This window comes from Carlito syrichta, unplaced genomic scaffold (assembly GCF_000164805.1).
Source record: "Carlito syrichta isolate Samal-C Ts95f unplaced genomic scaffold, Tarsius_syrichta-2.0.1 Scaffold304800, whole genome shotgun sequence".
NCBI classification, from domain to species: domain Eukaryota; kingdom Metazoa; phylum Chordata; class Mammalia; order Primates; family Tarsiidae; genus Carlito; species Carlito syrichta.
Window position 1 is genome coordinate 582,202 of NW_007248896.1, and position 13,955 is coordinate 596,156.

The 13,955-nt window shown below is 35.5% G+C and overlaps 1 protein-coding gene across 5 annotated transcripts in view; it reads right to left on the reverse strand.

Annotated features, from left to right (window-relative positions):
- The window catches only part of TAX1BP1 (Tax1 binding protein 1), a 95,050-nt gene that overhangs the window by 10,653 nt on the left and 70,442 nt on the right, over positions 1 to 13,955 (reverse strand). For 2 of the 5 annotated variants that reach the window (XM_021713913.1, XM_021713914.1), the window contains 2 exons: positions 1,231 to 1,276; positions 578 to 726 (listed from right to left, as the gene is read on the reverse strand). In XM_021713913.1, coding sequence (XP_021569588.1) covers positions 578 to 726; positions 1,231 to 1,276 — 195 coding nt within the window. Of the gene's footprint in view, positions 1 to 577; positions 727 to 1,092; positions 1,277 to 13,955 lie in introns of all 5 variants that reach the window. The other 3 variants (XM_021713912.1, XM_008060989.2, XM_008060990.1) reach the window with 2 other exon arrangements.

Here is a 13,955-nt window from a genome sequence, read left to right on the forward strand (position 1 = left end):
CCAGTATTGTGTTCCTGCCAGAGAATAAGAAATGCTATGCAAATACTAAAGATGTCTAAATACGATTTCCCTGAAAAAGGAAACCATTATATGACACATACACTTCTCTCTTTTTCTGACTAAAAGTAATAAAGAGTCCACACTAAAATCTGAAGTGGGATACAAATGCTAAAATGCGAATATGTACACTGAAGCATAATACTGCCATTAACACTTTGCTTCTTCCAGCTCTGTGCATCTATGTCAAAAGAATGTAGTTAAGTTACTCAGTGACAATTAAGATCAGATTATCTGATAACTACAATATTCTGACAACATTCACTGAACTTAATCTTTCACTTTAGCATGTAAATTCTAAAGTATAAATCTGAATCATATCAGTAGATTTTTTGAATTTAAAAATACAAGGTTTTTTCAAAAATTCTTCCAAATACTTCCAAAACATAGGCAATTGTGTGCAGACACAAGCACATACTCTCTATCCACAGACACCTATATACACATGCACATATACGTAATTCTCTACCTAAGATGGAAAATAAAAGGGACAGGCTTGTGCAATGGAAATTCAGTTTACTTTGCTATCCTCGGGGTCTTCTAAGCCATCAGGCCGGCTAAGGTTTCGAGCAGGCTGGCTGCAGACAACATTGTCTTCCAGTCCCCAGGAAGGGACTCTCACAGGGGGCCTTTGGATTTCATCTGGGTAAAAAGCACCATCTGCTCCATCTGTAATAAAAATTTTGGATAGGCAGGGTGAAACTGGTTACTAAAGTTAGCATCTCTAAATACATATATGATGAATAAGATATAAATAACCACTTTGGTACATCAAAATATTCATGTTTTTATTTTTAACTCAGGTGAATTTTAAAATGTGATCTATATGTAATAAGCAAATAAACTACTCATTTCATAGTGTATCACTTCTAGACAAGGCCAGTTACAGGATTAAATATTAAAACTGCTATTTATGCTTATAAAATAGTATCTCTCTTAGAATTGACTGTACCAGTGGTTCTCTAACCCATGAAAATAGAAACCAGAAAAAATCTACAGATTCAGCTAATCCCAAACCAAAAATATTTTAATAACCTCTTATTTCCTGTGTTGCATAAGGATTACCGTATTGCAGAACTGGTTGTGCATTTGACAATGCAGGAACATGACCATTTTGCTCTGAACATGTATTGAGACACTGTGAGATCTGCTGAGGACTCTGGGAATTCTGACCTTCCATTTTCCCTTCTGCTTGATTTTTAAGACTCCTTTTAATTTCCTAAAATTAACAAAAACAAATATGAATAAGCAAAGCAATCATGTATTTATAAGAAGGGCAGTTTAAACATTTAGCCAAAATATAACAATAAAATGATTTCCCTATAATGTAGTTGAAGAAACAGTTGGAAAAGCTGGCTCTCAACTCCTCATAAGGGTACCTGACAAATACAGCACATTCAGAAAGCAGAATAAAGCCAATGTATTTTCAAATTTATCTGTGCCCCAAAAGTGCCCTTCTCTTTGAGTCAATTTAGGGGAAACTGTGTATCTTTTACAACTCAGCTATTAATAAAAAGTATTTTAAAAGAAGAAAAGCAGACCGCTTCCTTAGTGAATTCTATCTAACATTTAAGATTTTATAGAAGTAATCCTGTGTAAAACCTTTCAAAATACAGAGGAAGAAACATTTCCCAACTTTTTTATTTTTTTTTAAGTTGGAGAGGCCAGATGCAGTGGCTTACTCATGGCCACCTGCTGGGCTCAGGCTATCCTTCCACCTCAGCCTTCCGAGTAGCTGGAACTACAGGCACATGCCACCACGCCTGGCTAATTTTTTTGATTTATTGCAGAGATGAGGTCTTGTCAAGTTGCCCAGGCCAGTTTCAAACCCCTGAACTCAGGCAATCCTCTCACCTCGGCCTCCCAAAGTGCTGGGATTATAGGTGTGAGCCACTGCATCTGGCCTCTCCAACTTATTTTTACAAGGCCAGTAAGTACTATTCTGATACCAAAAACAAACAAGAATATCACAAGAAAACTATAGACCTCATCCCTCATAAATATTGAGGCAAAAGCTTTAACTCATTGGTAAGTCAAACCCTACAATACTAAAAAATAAAATAAAATATCACACACCAAAAAGTCAGTTTAAAATCCAAAAGCCAATCAATGTAATTTGCCATGTTAATAAAGGGGAAAAAAACACATATTATTACAATAGATGCAAAAGAAACATCTTACAAAATTCAAGTCATTCATGATTTTTTTTTTAAAATCTCAGCAACCAAAGAATAAAAAGGAACTTCCTTAGCCTGATAAAAGGCATCTAAAACAAACCTACAGCAATCCTTAATTGTGAAAAGTTAAATGATTCCACTGATGATCATAATAAAATCAATAATTAGGCAAGAATGTCTGCTCTCAGTGCTTCTGTTCAAAACACCCATGAATTAAGGCAGACAGATTGGATAGGAAGAAGTTAAACTTTATTCACAATGCTATGATCATATATATGATAAATCCTAAGAAATCTATAAAAAACTAGGAAAATGAGTGAATTTAGCAAGGCTGCAGTATACAAGGTCAATATTTAAAATCAATTGAATTCCTAAATATCAAACAATTGGAAAATAAAATTTTTAATAATTGCATTTACAGTAAAATCAATATCTAAAATACTTGGGAATAAATTTAACAAAAGAGAGTAAGAAAGAAAAAAAGATGTGCAAAGCCTATACACTAAAAACAATGAAAGAATGCTAAGAGAAATTAAAGAAAGCATAAACGAATGGAGAGATATACCATGCTCATGGACTAGAAAACTTAATAATTTTAAATCATTAATTTCCCTCAAATTAACTATTGCTCCAGTGCAATCCCAATCAAAATCTCAGACTTCTGAATACATTGACAAGATAATTCTAAAATGTACATAGAAATACAAAGGTCCTAGAATAGCCCATGTTTAAAAAACAGAACAAAGTTGGAGGGTTTACACAACCTGATTTCAAGATTTATTATAAAGCTACAGTAATCAAGACAGTATAGTATTGACATAAGGACAACCTATAGACAAGGGGCTGGCAAACTTTTTCCACATAGGACTAGTAAATATTTTCACCTTAGTAGGCCATGCAGTCTCTGTCACAACAACTAAAATCTATCTCTGCTGTTGCAGTCATAGATGCTATCTATGTGAATGGGCACAGCCATGTGCTAATAAAGCTTTATTTACAAACAGTCCAGTAGCCAGATTTGGCATATAGGTCTCAGTTTGCAAACCCCTGATAAAAATCAGTAATACAGAAGACAGAGTCCAAAAATAGACCCATACTTATAGAATCAATTTTCAACACTGAAAATATCTCAAGATGTAGAAATAATTCTATGGAGGAAAAGATGGTCTTTTCAATATGATATTTAAAAACTGGATAGCTATATACTAAATAAACTTTGATTACATATAATACCATACAAAAAAATTAAATAGATTATAGACCTAAAGTAAAAGCTAAAACTATAAACCTTTTGGAAGAAAAAGTAGAAGAAAATCTTCATAATCTTGAATTTGGCAAAATTTTAAGACAGGATACAGATAACAAGAACCATTAAGATAAATATTGATAAACTGCACTACTTCCAAATTAAAAGATACTATCTTTAAAAAAAAAAAAAAAAAAGGCAAGCCACAGATTGGGAAAAATATTTCCAAAATATATGATAAAGGAGTTACAGCTAGGATATATAAATAATTGTTACAACCAAAAACAACAACAAAAACTCAATAAAAAATAGGTAAAAGATCTGAACAGACACTTCACAAAGGAGTATATACAAATGGCCTGTAAGCACATGAAAAGATGTTCAGCATTAGTAATTATCAGAGAACTTAAAGCTAAAAACCACAATGAGATAACACTGCACACCCACTAGAATGACTAAAATTAAAGACTCACAATAATACTAAGTGCTGGTGAGGATATGAAGCAGCTGGAATGTTCATACACTGCTGGTGGGAATACAAAATGGTACAGCCACTTTGGAAAACAATTTGGCTGTTTCAGAAAACACACACTTACCATATAAGCCAGCATTTCCATTCCTAGGTATCTACCCAAGAAAAATGAAAACATATGTCCACAAAAAAACTTGTATGACAATGTTCATTGCAGCATTATTCAGAATAACAAAATATCAGAAATAATCTAAACGTGCATCAGCTAGTAAAAGAACTAATGGCCATCAAACTAGTGAATGGATAAATTCTGCATGATTGCAATCATGAAATGCTAGAAGCAGTAAAACTATAGTGACAGAAAGTAGATCAGTGGTTTTCTAGGACTGCAGGTAGAAGAGGGGATGACTGTAAATGAGCAAGAGGGAGTAATGTGCAGTAATGGAAACGTTCTATACCTTGAGTGTAATGACAGCTACAGAATGATACCTATTTGCCAAAATTCATAAAACTGCATTTAAAATAAGTGGACTTTTTTACATGTGTAGTACACATCAACAGAGCTGTTTAAAAAATCAACCAGAAGCATTAACAAAGGATATAAGAAAAAAAATTTAGCCTGTAAAGTTTAGTTGGCTTTGCTGTTTGTCATCTCTTGGGAGCAGAGATGAGACTCTAAAGTTAATAGATTTCACCTATGTAAATGACCCAAAAATGGACTAAGTGACCCTAATCATTTAAAGTAAAACTGGCAAACGCTATTAAAAATGTAATTCAATTTAAGTTTGAGACTAGATATGGAAATTAAAAGTTCTTCCTAAACAATTCCATTTATAATATATAACATGTCCCCATATCAACTGTGCCAAGCACTGTGGTAAAACTGATATTACAGTGGCATTCCTACCTTAGGACCACTCATTATTTTATTGCAAACATGAGATGTGAAATTTTAGGGGGAAAAAAGAATATACTCATTCAAGATATCTAGCACACCATCTATTTTGTAACAGGCATTGTACTAGGAACTAGATACAAAGATTAACTTGACATGGATTTCACCTGCAAGGAACTTGGTCTAATTCTAGATAAATAATCATCATTTAACTGTGATAAGTGGGCTGGTATAGAGATCAACATAAAATGCAAAGTACCAACATGGAAACATTGTCTCCCAGGAAAAGACCATAGAGAAGAGCCATTTGAGTTGGATCTTAAAGAATTTTCATCACAAATAAAAAGCATTCTAGATATGAAGTACATGAAAAGGATACAGAAGATATGAAAAACAATAACATATCTCAGGCATGGTAAACAAATTATATTAGAGCAAAGGACACATACTAAGAGTAGCAGGATATATCACTGGAAAGATAAGTTGGAGAACAGATGTGCCAAATTATTTACTATAGTGGGCCTTCGGGTTTCTGAACTATAATGAGATGGTAAAATGGTCCTTAGTAAAGTTAATCTAGCAAAACAATAGCGAGCCCACTCGAAACAAGCAGCAAATAAGTAGGAGGCAGCATGGCATGGTGGATTGGAATCAGGTTGCCTAGACCTGACTATCAGATCATCAGTACTAATACCCCTAAGAAATTTATCCTCTCTAAGAAATGAGATAGAGGTTTAGAACATAGCAGGCACTCAGTTGAGTTCCCATCTCTTACCATGACTCCAGAGATGCTGCTGTAGTAATTCAAGAATGTGAAAGTGGGATGTGAATACAGAAGGGAAAGGTTACATCCAAGAAGCATTTTCTTTTTTTTTTTCTTTTCTTTTTTTTTTTTTTTTTTTGTGAGTTGAAGTCTCACTCCTTCGCCCAGGCTGGAGTGTAGTGGCATGCTCATGGCCATCCCAGTGTCAACCTGCTGGGCTCCAGTGATTCTTCCGTCTTAGCCTTCCAAGTAGCCAGAAATACAGGCGTGCACTACCTGCCCAGTTAATTTTTGATTTATTGTAAAGATGAGGTCTCGCCAAGTTGCCTGGGTTGGTCTCAAATTCGCGGGCTCAGGCAATCCACTCACCTCAGCCTCCAAAAGTGCTCGGATTACAGGCTGACCCACTGAGCCTGGCCAGTTTTTTGATTATTGTAGAGACAAAGTCTCACCAAGTTGCCCAGACTGTTCTTGAACCCTTGAGCTCAGGCAATCCTCTTGCCTCGGCCTCCCAAAGTACTGGGATTACAGGCTTGAGCCACTGCCCCAAGAAATATTTCAAACATAATTCAAGAAAAAAGAGGACACGAAAGGAATGAAAAAGAGGTGATAAAATACTTCTAGAAATGTTTAATCAAATTAATTTAAGGAAGTATGGCTAAACTCTTCTGTAAGCAAATGATATTTATTCTACCAAAGTGGAATCAAGGGTTCCAACAAAAGATTTGCGCATGTATTGGTACAGTCAAGCAACTTTGTGGAGAATTCCAAGCTAATGCTCCTCCTCTATCATCAAAGATACAATAAATTCTTTGCAAATAGGCTGCAGGGTAAGAATATGATCAGTACACGCGCTTAGCTTCCTCATAGGGGAAGCAGAATACGGGTACATGGACATGATAGTTAAGGTTAGGCTCTTTTGCAAATCAGGAGACTTTCTCCCCTCCAAAATGTAAACATCATGTTTGGAATTAGAGAAGGTTCTTTAATTATATTCACAAAGCTGCTCAAAGAGTCCACCCATGTTTAGAATTCAGGATGTTCATGAACTGACATGTGAAAAAAATTTATATCTCTTCACTAACTTCTAATCAAAATTCAGCATTTCTTTCCATTAGGAAGCAAAAAAAAAACCAGTAATGGTTGATGTACGTGCAACTTAGTCATCTACAGATAAACAGATTTGTTTCATATTACATTTGTTACAACCATCTCAAAATAGCCTTTATAACTACTTAAAAATTATTAGACACACTACTAAATCTTCTTTAACATCTTAACGAATAAGCATATATACTACTTTCACTTAGATCACAAATTTGTCTTAATATTTGGTAACTATAATAATGCATTTCATAATTCTCTACATTTTGCTTATTTTAAAATATTTTCTGAAAATAGACTTCACCAGACTGTCAACGGCTCTTAGGCACAAAAAATAGTCAAGAATTCCTGGGGCATCTCTCCTACCCTCAAAGACATGCATAGTATGAGTATAGCTATCTTACTTGAACACAATATGAACTGCTGACTCATAATTTTTCTAAAATAAAAAGTCACCAACAATTTATGAAACAGATTTTGTTAGTAGAAGTCACCTTTTACAGTTCCAGCTCCAAGGAACAAGTTTGTTTAGTTGGTTGCCTCTGTGAGAGTGCTTAAATATTGTTTTTTCTTCAGGACCCAAAATGGCTCACAATGATCCTGGTTTTATGAATTACTTGACATGACAAATTAAGAATATCTGTAGTATTCTCAACTGCTAAATAGGAGGAATATCATATTCCTCTTATCTGCCACATGGGGATGTTGTGAGAGAGCCAAGGCTCACAGACAGAACACTATGAGGCAACTAAATGTGTACATTTTATACTCACCACGTCCCCAAAAAAGCTAAGCAAATGTTGGACTCTAGTTAGATGTGCTTTTCACAGTGGTACAGATTAGCAATTCTGAAATTATTTTCTGTATATTCAACACTTGAGTAAATATATTGAGGAAACATGTACTGGATTCTTGGTTTAATTGGAGAAGAGAGTTATACTATGGAAAAGGAGACTAGAATTTATGCTGTAGTTTTAGACTGGAATTGGAGGTAACAGTATTTACTCACTGTTTGTTTGTTTTTTTTTTTTTTTGAGTTGGAGTCTCGCTCTGTTGCCCAGATTGGAGTGCAGTGATCGCTCCCGGCCACTGCAGCCTTGACCTGCCGGGCTCCGGCGATCCTTCCGCCTCAGCCTTCCAAGTAGCTGGAACTACAGACGCGTACTACCACACCCGGCTAATTTTTTATTTATTGTAGAGATGAGGTCTCACCAAGTTGCCCAGGCAGGTCTCGAACCCACGGGCTCAGGCAATCCACTCACCTCAGCCTCCCAAGGCGCGGGATTACAGGCTGAGCCACCGAGCCTGGCATTTACTCACTTTTTAATAAGCAGAGAAAAAAGAGAAAGGGGGAGAAACATACATATTTTTTAGCTGTCTGCTAAGTACTTAGAAGCAATGAAGACACATCTAATGCCCAGATCTTGGTTTCTAAACTACCTTCTCCAGTTAAAGGAACAGGGCTCCTTGGAGAAAAAACTGATTCCAAGCTGGAACAGGAAACCAACAAGATAAAACTAGAACATCTTTCTGCACCAGAAAGAAGTAAATACTCAAAAAACAATGAAGAACATATTAAAAGGTCACAGAGCTAGTTAGAAGGGGTCTCATTAGTTAAATCTTGATATAATCTTAGTATCAGTGATGACAATAATAGATTATAACCCAATGAATACAATAGGAATCTATAAGTCTACAGTGATAAAAATCAATGAATAAACAAATATATGAAGGGAAAGAAAAAGATAGCTGCTTCTTAAAGAAAAATTCTAATCAATATAGAAGGAATGATGATGTTAGAAGATCATTAATAGATGCTAAAAACACTAGGTAAAAGTATGATGAGGAAGAGAATATTTACACAGTCTCACAATACATCTCCTACAAGCCAAGCCTCGTAGCTCACGCCTGTAATCCCAGTCTTTTAGGAGGCCCAGGTGGGAGAATCACTTGAGCCCAATAGTTCATGCCCAGCCTGGGCAAGATAGTGAAACCTTGTCTCAACAACAACAACAACAACAAAGTCAAAAAAATTAGCTGGGCATGATGGCACATGCCTGTAATTCCAGCTACTAGGGAGGCTGAGGAGAAAGGTTCACTTGAGCCCAAGTGGTCAAGGCTGCCGTGAGCTAAGATCATGCCACTGCATTTCAGCTTAGGTGACAGAGTGAAACCCCATCAGGAAGGAGGGAAGGAGGGAAAGAGGGAAAGGGAAAGGAAATAATCTCACTACAAATTACTGACTAATTACAAAAGTAAAGTATTGATTTAACATCAGTAAAAGTTGGCACATACTACTTAATCAAGTGATCAAAGTTGGGATGAGAAGAACACTTAAACCCTGTAGTATTCCTGCCTAAAATGAATAACCTAAATTTCATCATGATGAAATATCAACAAACCAAAATTAATATAAGAAATAACTGGCCTATATTCTTCAAAATATGTTAAGGTTAAGAAAAGGCTATAAAATTGTTCCGGATTAAAGGAAACTAAAAGTATGACAATTAAATGCAATGTAATCATGGATTAAATCCTGACAAAAGCTAGAAAGAATACACAAAGTACTAAGGATTAAATCTGGATACAGATTATGGGGTAGATAATACTATATCAGCATTAAATTTTCTAAATTTGGTAACTGCAACATGATTATCTGAGAGATATCTTTATTCTTAGGATACAATGTAGTATAATGTCTTCAACTTCCAGTAAATGTCAAATGGTTCAAGAAAAATGTATATATGTGGTGGGTAAGTAAAAAAACATATATGAAAGTTCTTTGTACTGTTTTTCAACTTGAGTTTGAAATTACGTAAAAAAATTCAACAGCCTCTATATTCAAAAACAATAACCAGTTACAACATACAATGGAAGACAGTATCCCACTTTCAAGAAGAACAAAAAAAATACTTAGGATTAAGATTTTAAAAGACTTGTCCCAAATCCATATGAAGAAAATTATTTTAAAATTTCTGGAAGACAGCCAAAGTAGATTCAAACACATCCCATATCCTGTTCTTCATTAAGAGGTAGAAATATCACAAAGACGTTAGTTATACCTAAATTAATTTATATATTTAATGCAATCTCAACAAAATATCAATATTTTTTTCTGGAGCTAGAAAAATTGATACTAAAATTGATATGGATACAAGAAAAGCTAAGAGAACACTGAAAAGAAAGAGTTCTGAAGGAACTAGCCCTACCAAATATTAAAACAAACTATAAAGCTCCTATAATTAAAACAGCATAGTACTGCATATCAAGAGACAGACTAATAGAACAGTACTCAAAATGCAGAAAGAGACCCGACTGCATATGGAAATCTACTATATGATAAAAATGGTATCTTAAGTCACTGAAACAAAAAAATGGACATTTGGATAAATGGATTGGAACTGCTGGGTAGCAATTCAGAAAGAGATAAACTTGGATCCATTCCTTATGCCATACCCAAGAATAAATTCTAAATGTATAAGAATTAAATGTAGCCAGGCTCGGTGGCTCAGTCTGTAATCCCACGCCTTTGGGAGGCTGAGGTGAGGGGATTGCCTGAGCCCACGGGTTCGAGACCCGCCTGGGCAGGCGAGACCTCAACTCTACAATAAATCAAAAAATTAGCCGGGCATGGTAGTGCACGCCTGTAGTTCCAGCTACTTGGAAGGCTGAGGCGGAAGGATCGCCGGAGCCCAGCAGGTCGAGGCTGCGGTGGCCGGGAGCGACCACTGCACTACAGTCTGGGCGACAGAGTGAGACTCCAACTCAAAAAAAAAAAAAAAAAAGAATTAAATGTAAACAAAAAAAAGAAATTAACTATACAAGTATCAGAACAAAATATAGGTGAATTCCTCTATAATCTTAGTGTAGGGAATGCTTTCTATGGAAAACTAAAAATTCAGATGCAGTATGCCAGTGGTTCTCAAAATTGAGCATAACTCAGAACCACCTAGTGGCTTTGTCAAACATGCCTTCTGGGGCCTCAACCCAGAGGTGCTGATTCAGCAGGTCTGGGATAAGGCCCCAAAATTTGCATTTCTAACCAATTTCCAGGTGATGCTGATACTGCTGGTCAAAGCAGTGCCACACTTCAAACTACACAAAAATAAAGAACTTTTACATGGTAAAAGCAGTGTAAGCATAATCAAAAGACAAACTGAGAGACAGTACTTGCTACATATATAACAAAAGGCTAATATCTCTAATAGAGTAAAATATACGTAAAACAAACTGAGTAAAACCAAAAATCTTAGATAATAATGAGCCAAAGACAAGAACTCACAAAAAAGGATATGATTAAAATATCCAACCACACTCATAACAGAGATGCAAATTAAAACTTCACTAAGATACTATCCCTAATCTATCACATATACAAAAAATTAGAAAGCCTGATTACAGTTTCTATGGGAAACAGGTCCAATTTTCATACATTGCTGGTGGAAATGTAAAATAGTACAAACCCTGGAAAAGGGAATTTGGCAATATCTAGCAAAACTACACATGCATCTATGCTTCAAACCAGTAATCACACTTCTAGGAATTTCGTTGCAGTTTTATTTATAAAATATTGCAAACTACCTAAATGCCCACATACAGGAGTTTGGTTGAATAAACTATGGTACACAATGAAGTACTTCACAGCTGTTTTAAAAAGACTAATGATTCCGATGAATTTCATAATATAGCGATTTTTAGAATATGTTAAGTGAAAAAAAGCATATAGAGGTTGGGCATCTCTAACTCAAAAACTCCAAATCTGAAATGCTCCAAAATCCAAAACTTTTTGAGCACTGACATGGTGCCACAAGTAGAAAATTCCACATTTGCCATTAATATGTTTTCACTATATTAATGGTATACCATATTTTTACTGTTAAGTCTTAATGTGTGAATAAGTATAAGAAAATGACTGCTTAACAGCAACACATACAGAGTTAAGAATGATGATGATATAAAACCACAGACTGTCCAGATAGTGATACCTTTGCTTTCTCATGGTTCAATGTACACAAATGTTGTTTCAAGTACAAAATTATTTAAAATAGTGTATAATACTACCTATCAAAACAGATATCTTCGGTCTTTGTCCCTGGTTCCTGGCACAGAGCTACTAAAATCCTTGGAATTTCCTGAGTTATGAAACTGTCTTTTGTTATTCTTAAAGTGCCCTTTACACTATACTTGAGCTTATAGTGACAAGGTGAGTCATGTGGGTCCCCTATATAGTTCCAAAGGAGGGGCCTGGTCACCAGAAGGACTAAGCATGTGATAAAGTTGAAAGTTCCAAGACACACTCCCCACAACCACTGCCCTTCAGGAAGAAGATAGGTAGAGATTGAGTTAAGTAACTTGACCAATGATGATTTGGTCAGTCATGCCTCTGATGAAACCCCAAACAAAAACTCTGAAACAAAGAGGCTTGAGGGACCTTTGTGTATGGTGAACGTGTCGATGTTCTAGGAAAGTGATGCATCTGGAAAGGACACAGAAGCTGTATGTTACCCTCCACCCCATACATATCTTCCACTTGGTTGTTACTGAGTTGTATCCTTTACATAAAAACTATAATCATAAGTATTTGTGTTATGCTGTGTTTTGTGAGTCATTTTAGCAAATATCAAACAGAATTGAAGAGAACTGAAGAAGATTGAGAAGAGAAGAACAACTTCTGAGTTTGTAGTTGGCTGGGAGTAATTTAGGTAGCCTGGGGACTACTTGTAACTGGCACCTGAAGTGGGAGCAGTCTCGTGGGGTCTGTGCTAACTCACAGTAGTCAGTATCAAAATGAATTGAACTGTAGGTAACCACTTGGTGTCAGAAAATAGTTGCTGGAACATTATAAAAACATGCATAAATGAGGATAAAACAAGGTTATTTCTTATAGTAGAATGCCAAAAGACAATTGTGAAGGAAGTGTTGGAGCTGAAAAATCAGAATTTCTTAACTATCACAGTAACTCCAACTATCCTTGAGGTCTATCTTGAACTTAGAATGTCTCTTTTATAATGAATGATTTTGTAACATAATCATTGGTCATTTGAAAAACTGTTGGTTCACTGAGCTATGGAGATCTTCTAAAGGCCGGCATATTTCGCTATACAAGGTGCCAAAAAAATGTATACACATTTTAAGAGATGTTATCTATCTATGTATTATTTTTCAAAGTTGAATTGAATTACTGTAGTAATGTGTAGTATGATGTTTGCTCAACTGTGCTTCTGTCATTTTCTTTGACTGTCCTACCTGTAGCATGGTGATGCTAGCATTCATTTGACTACTGTCATCTTTTGAGCGAACGCTATAATTAAAATGTGTAATTTTTTTTTGGCAATCCCTGTATAATAATAATAAATTAAAAAATCCAACCACAAAGGTCCCCCAAGCCTCTTTGTTTCAGAGTTTTTGTTTGGGGTTTCATCAGAGGCAAGATTGATCAAATCATCATTGGTCAATGATGAATTTTTTTGATTTTTTTTTTTTTGGCAACCCCTGTATTAAAAAAAAAAAAAAATCAGTCTAAATATTACCACCCATCTCATTAGAAAAATCTGTAAATACTGAGAAGCATCAAGCTCACGGTGGAGGATACAAGTTTTCTAAAATTCTCATTTTTGCTTAAAAACTTAAATTTTAGGCAGGCACTGTGGTTCATGTCTATAATCCCAGTGCTTTGAGAGGCTGAGGTGGGAGAATTGCTTGAGGCCAGGAATTCAAGACCAGCCTGGGCAACACAACAAAACCTCGCCTCTAAAAAATAAAAAATAAAAAAAATTAGCCAGGCATGGTGGGGTACACCTGTAGTCCTAGCTACTTGGGTGGCTGAGGTAGAAGGATCATCTGAGCCCACGAGGTTGACGCTACAGTGAGTCATGATCATGCTACTGCACTCCAACCTCGGTGACAGAGGGAGACTCTGGCTCAAAAAAAAAAAGTTTAAATTTTATCTATGGCAACAAATATTATCAATAACAAGCTCACTTCATTTCATTTTGAAAAATACCTGCCAAATATCCAAATCTGAATAAACGAATTTTGTCTATTAGTTTTCTTTTAAGTAAAACTGGTATTCCAAAAAGTAGGAGAACAGTTCAGCTAACAACTCAACCACCCACACAAGTGCTTTATGCATTTTGATAACCATCATACTTATTAGAAGAGTTTGTGGGGTGTTTTCCATTTCATCACACAGAATATTAAAAAGACATGCACTCAAGGGTCAAACTTCAACAAAATCAGTA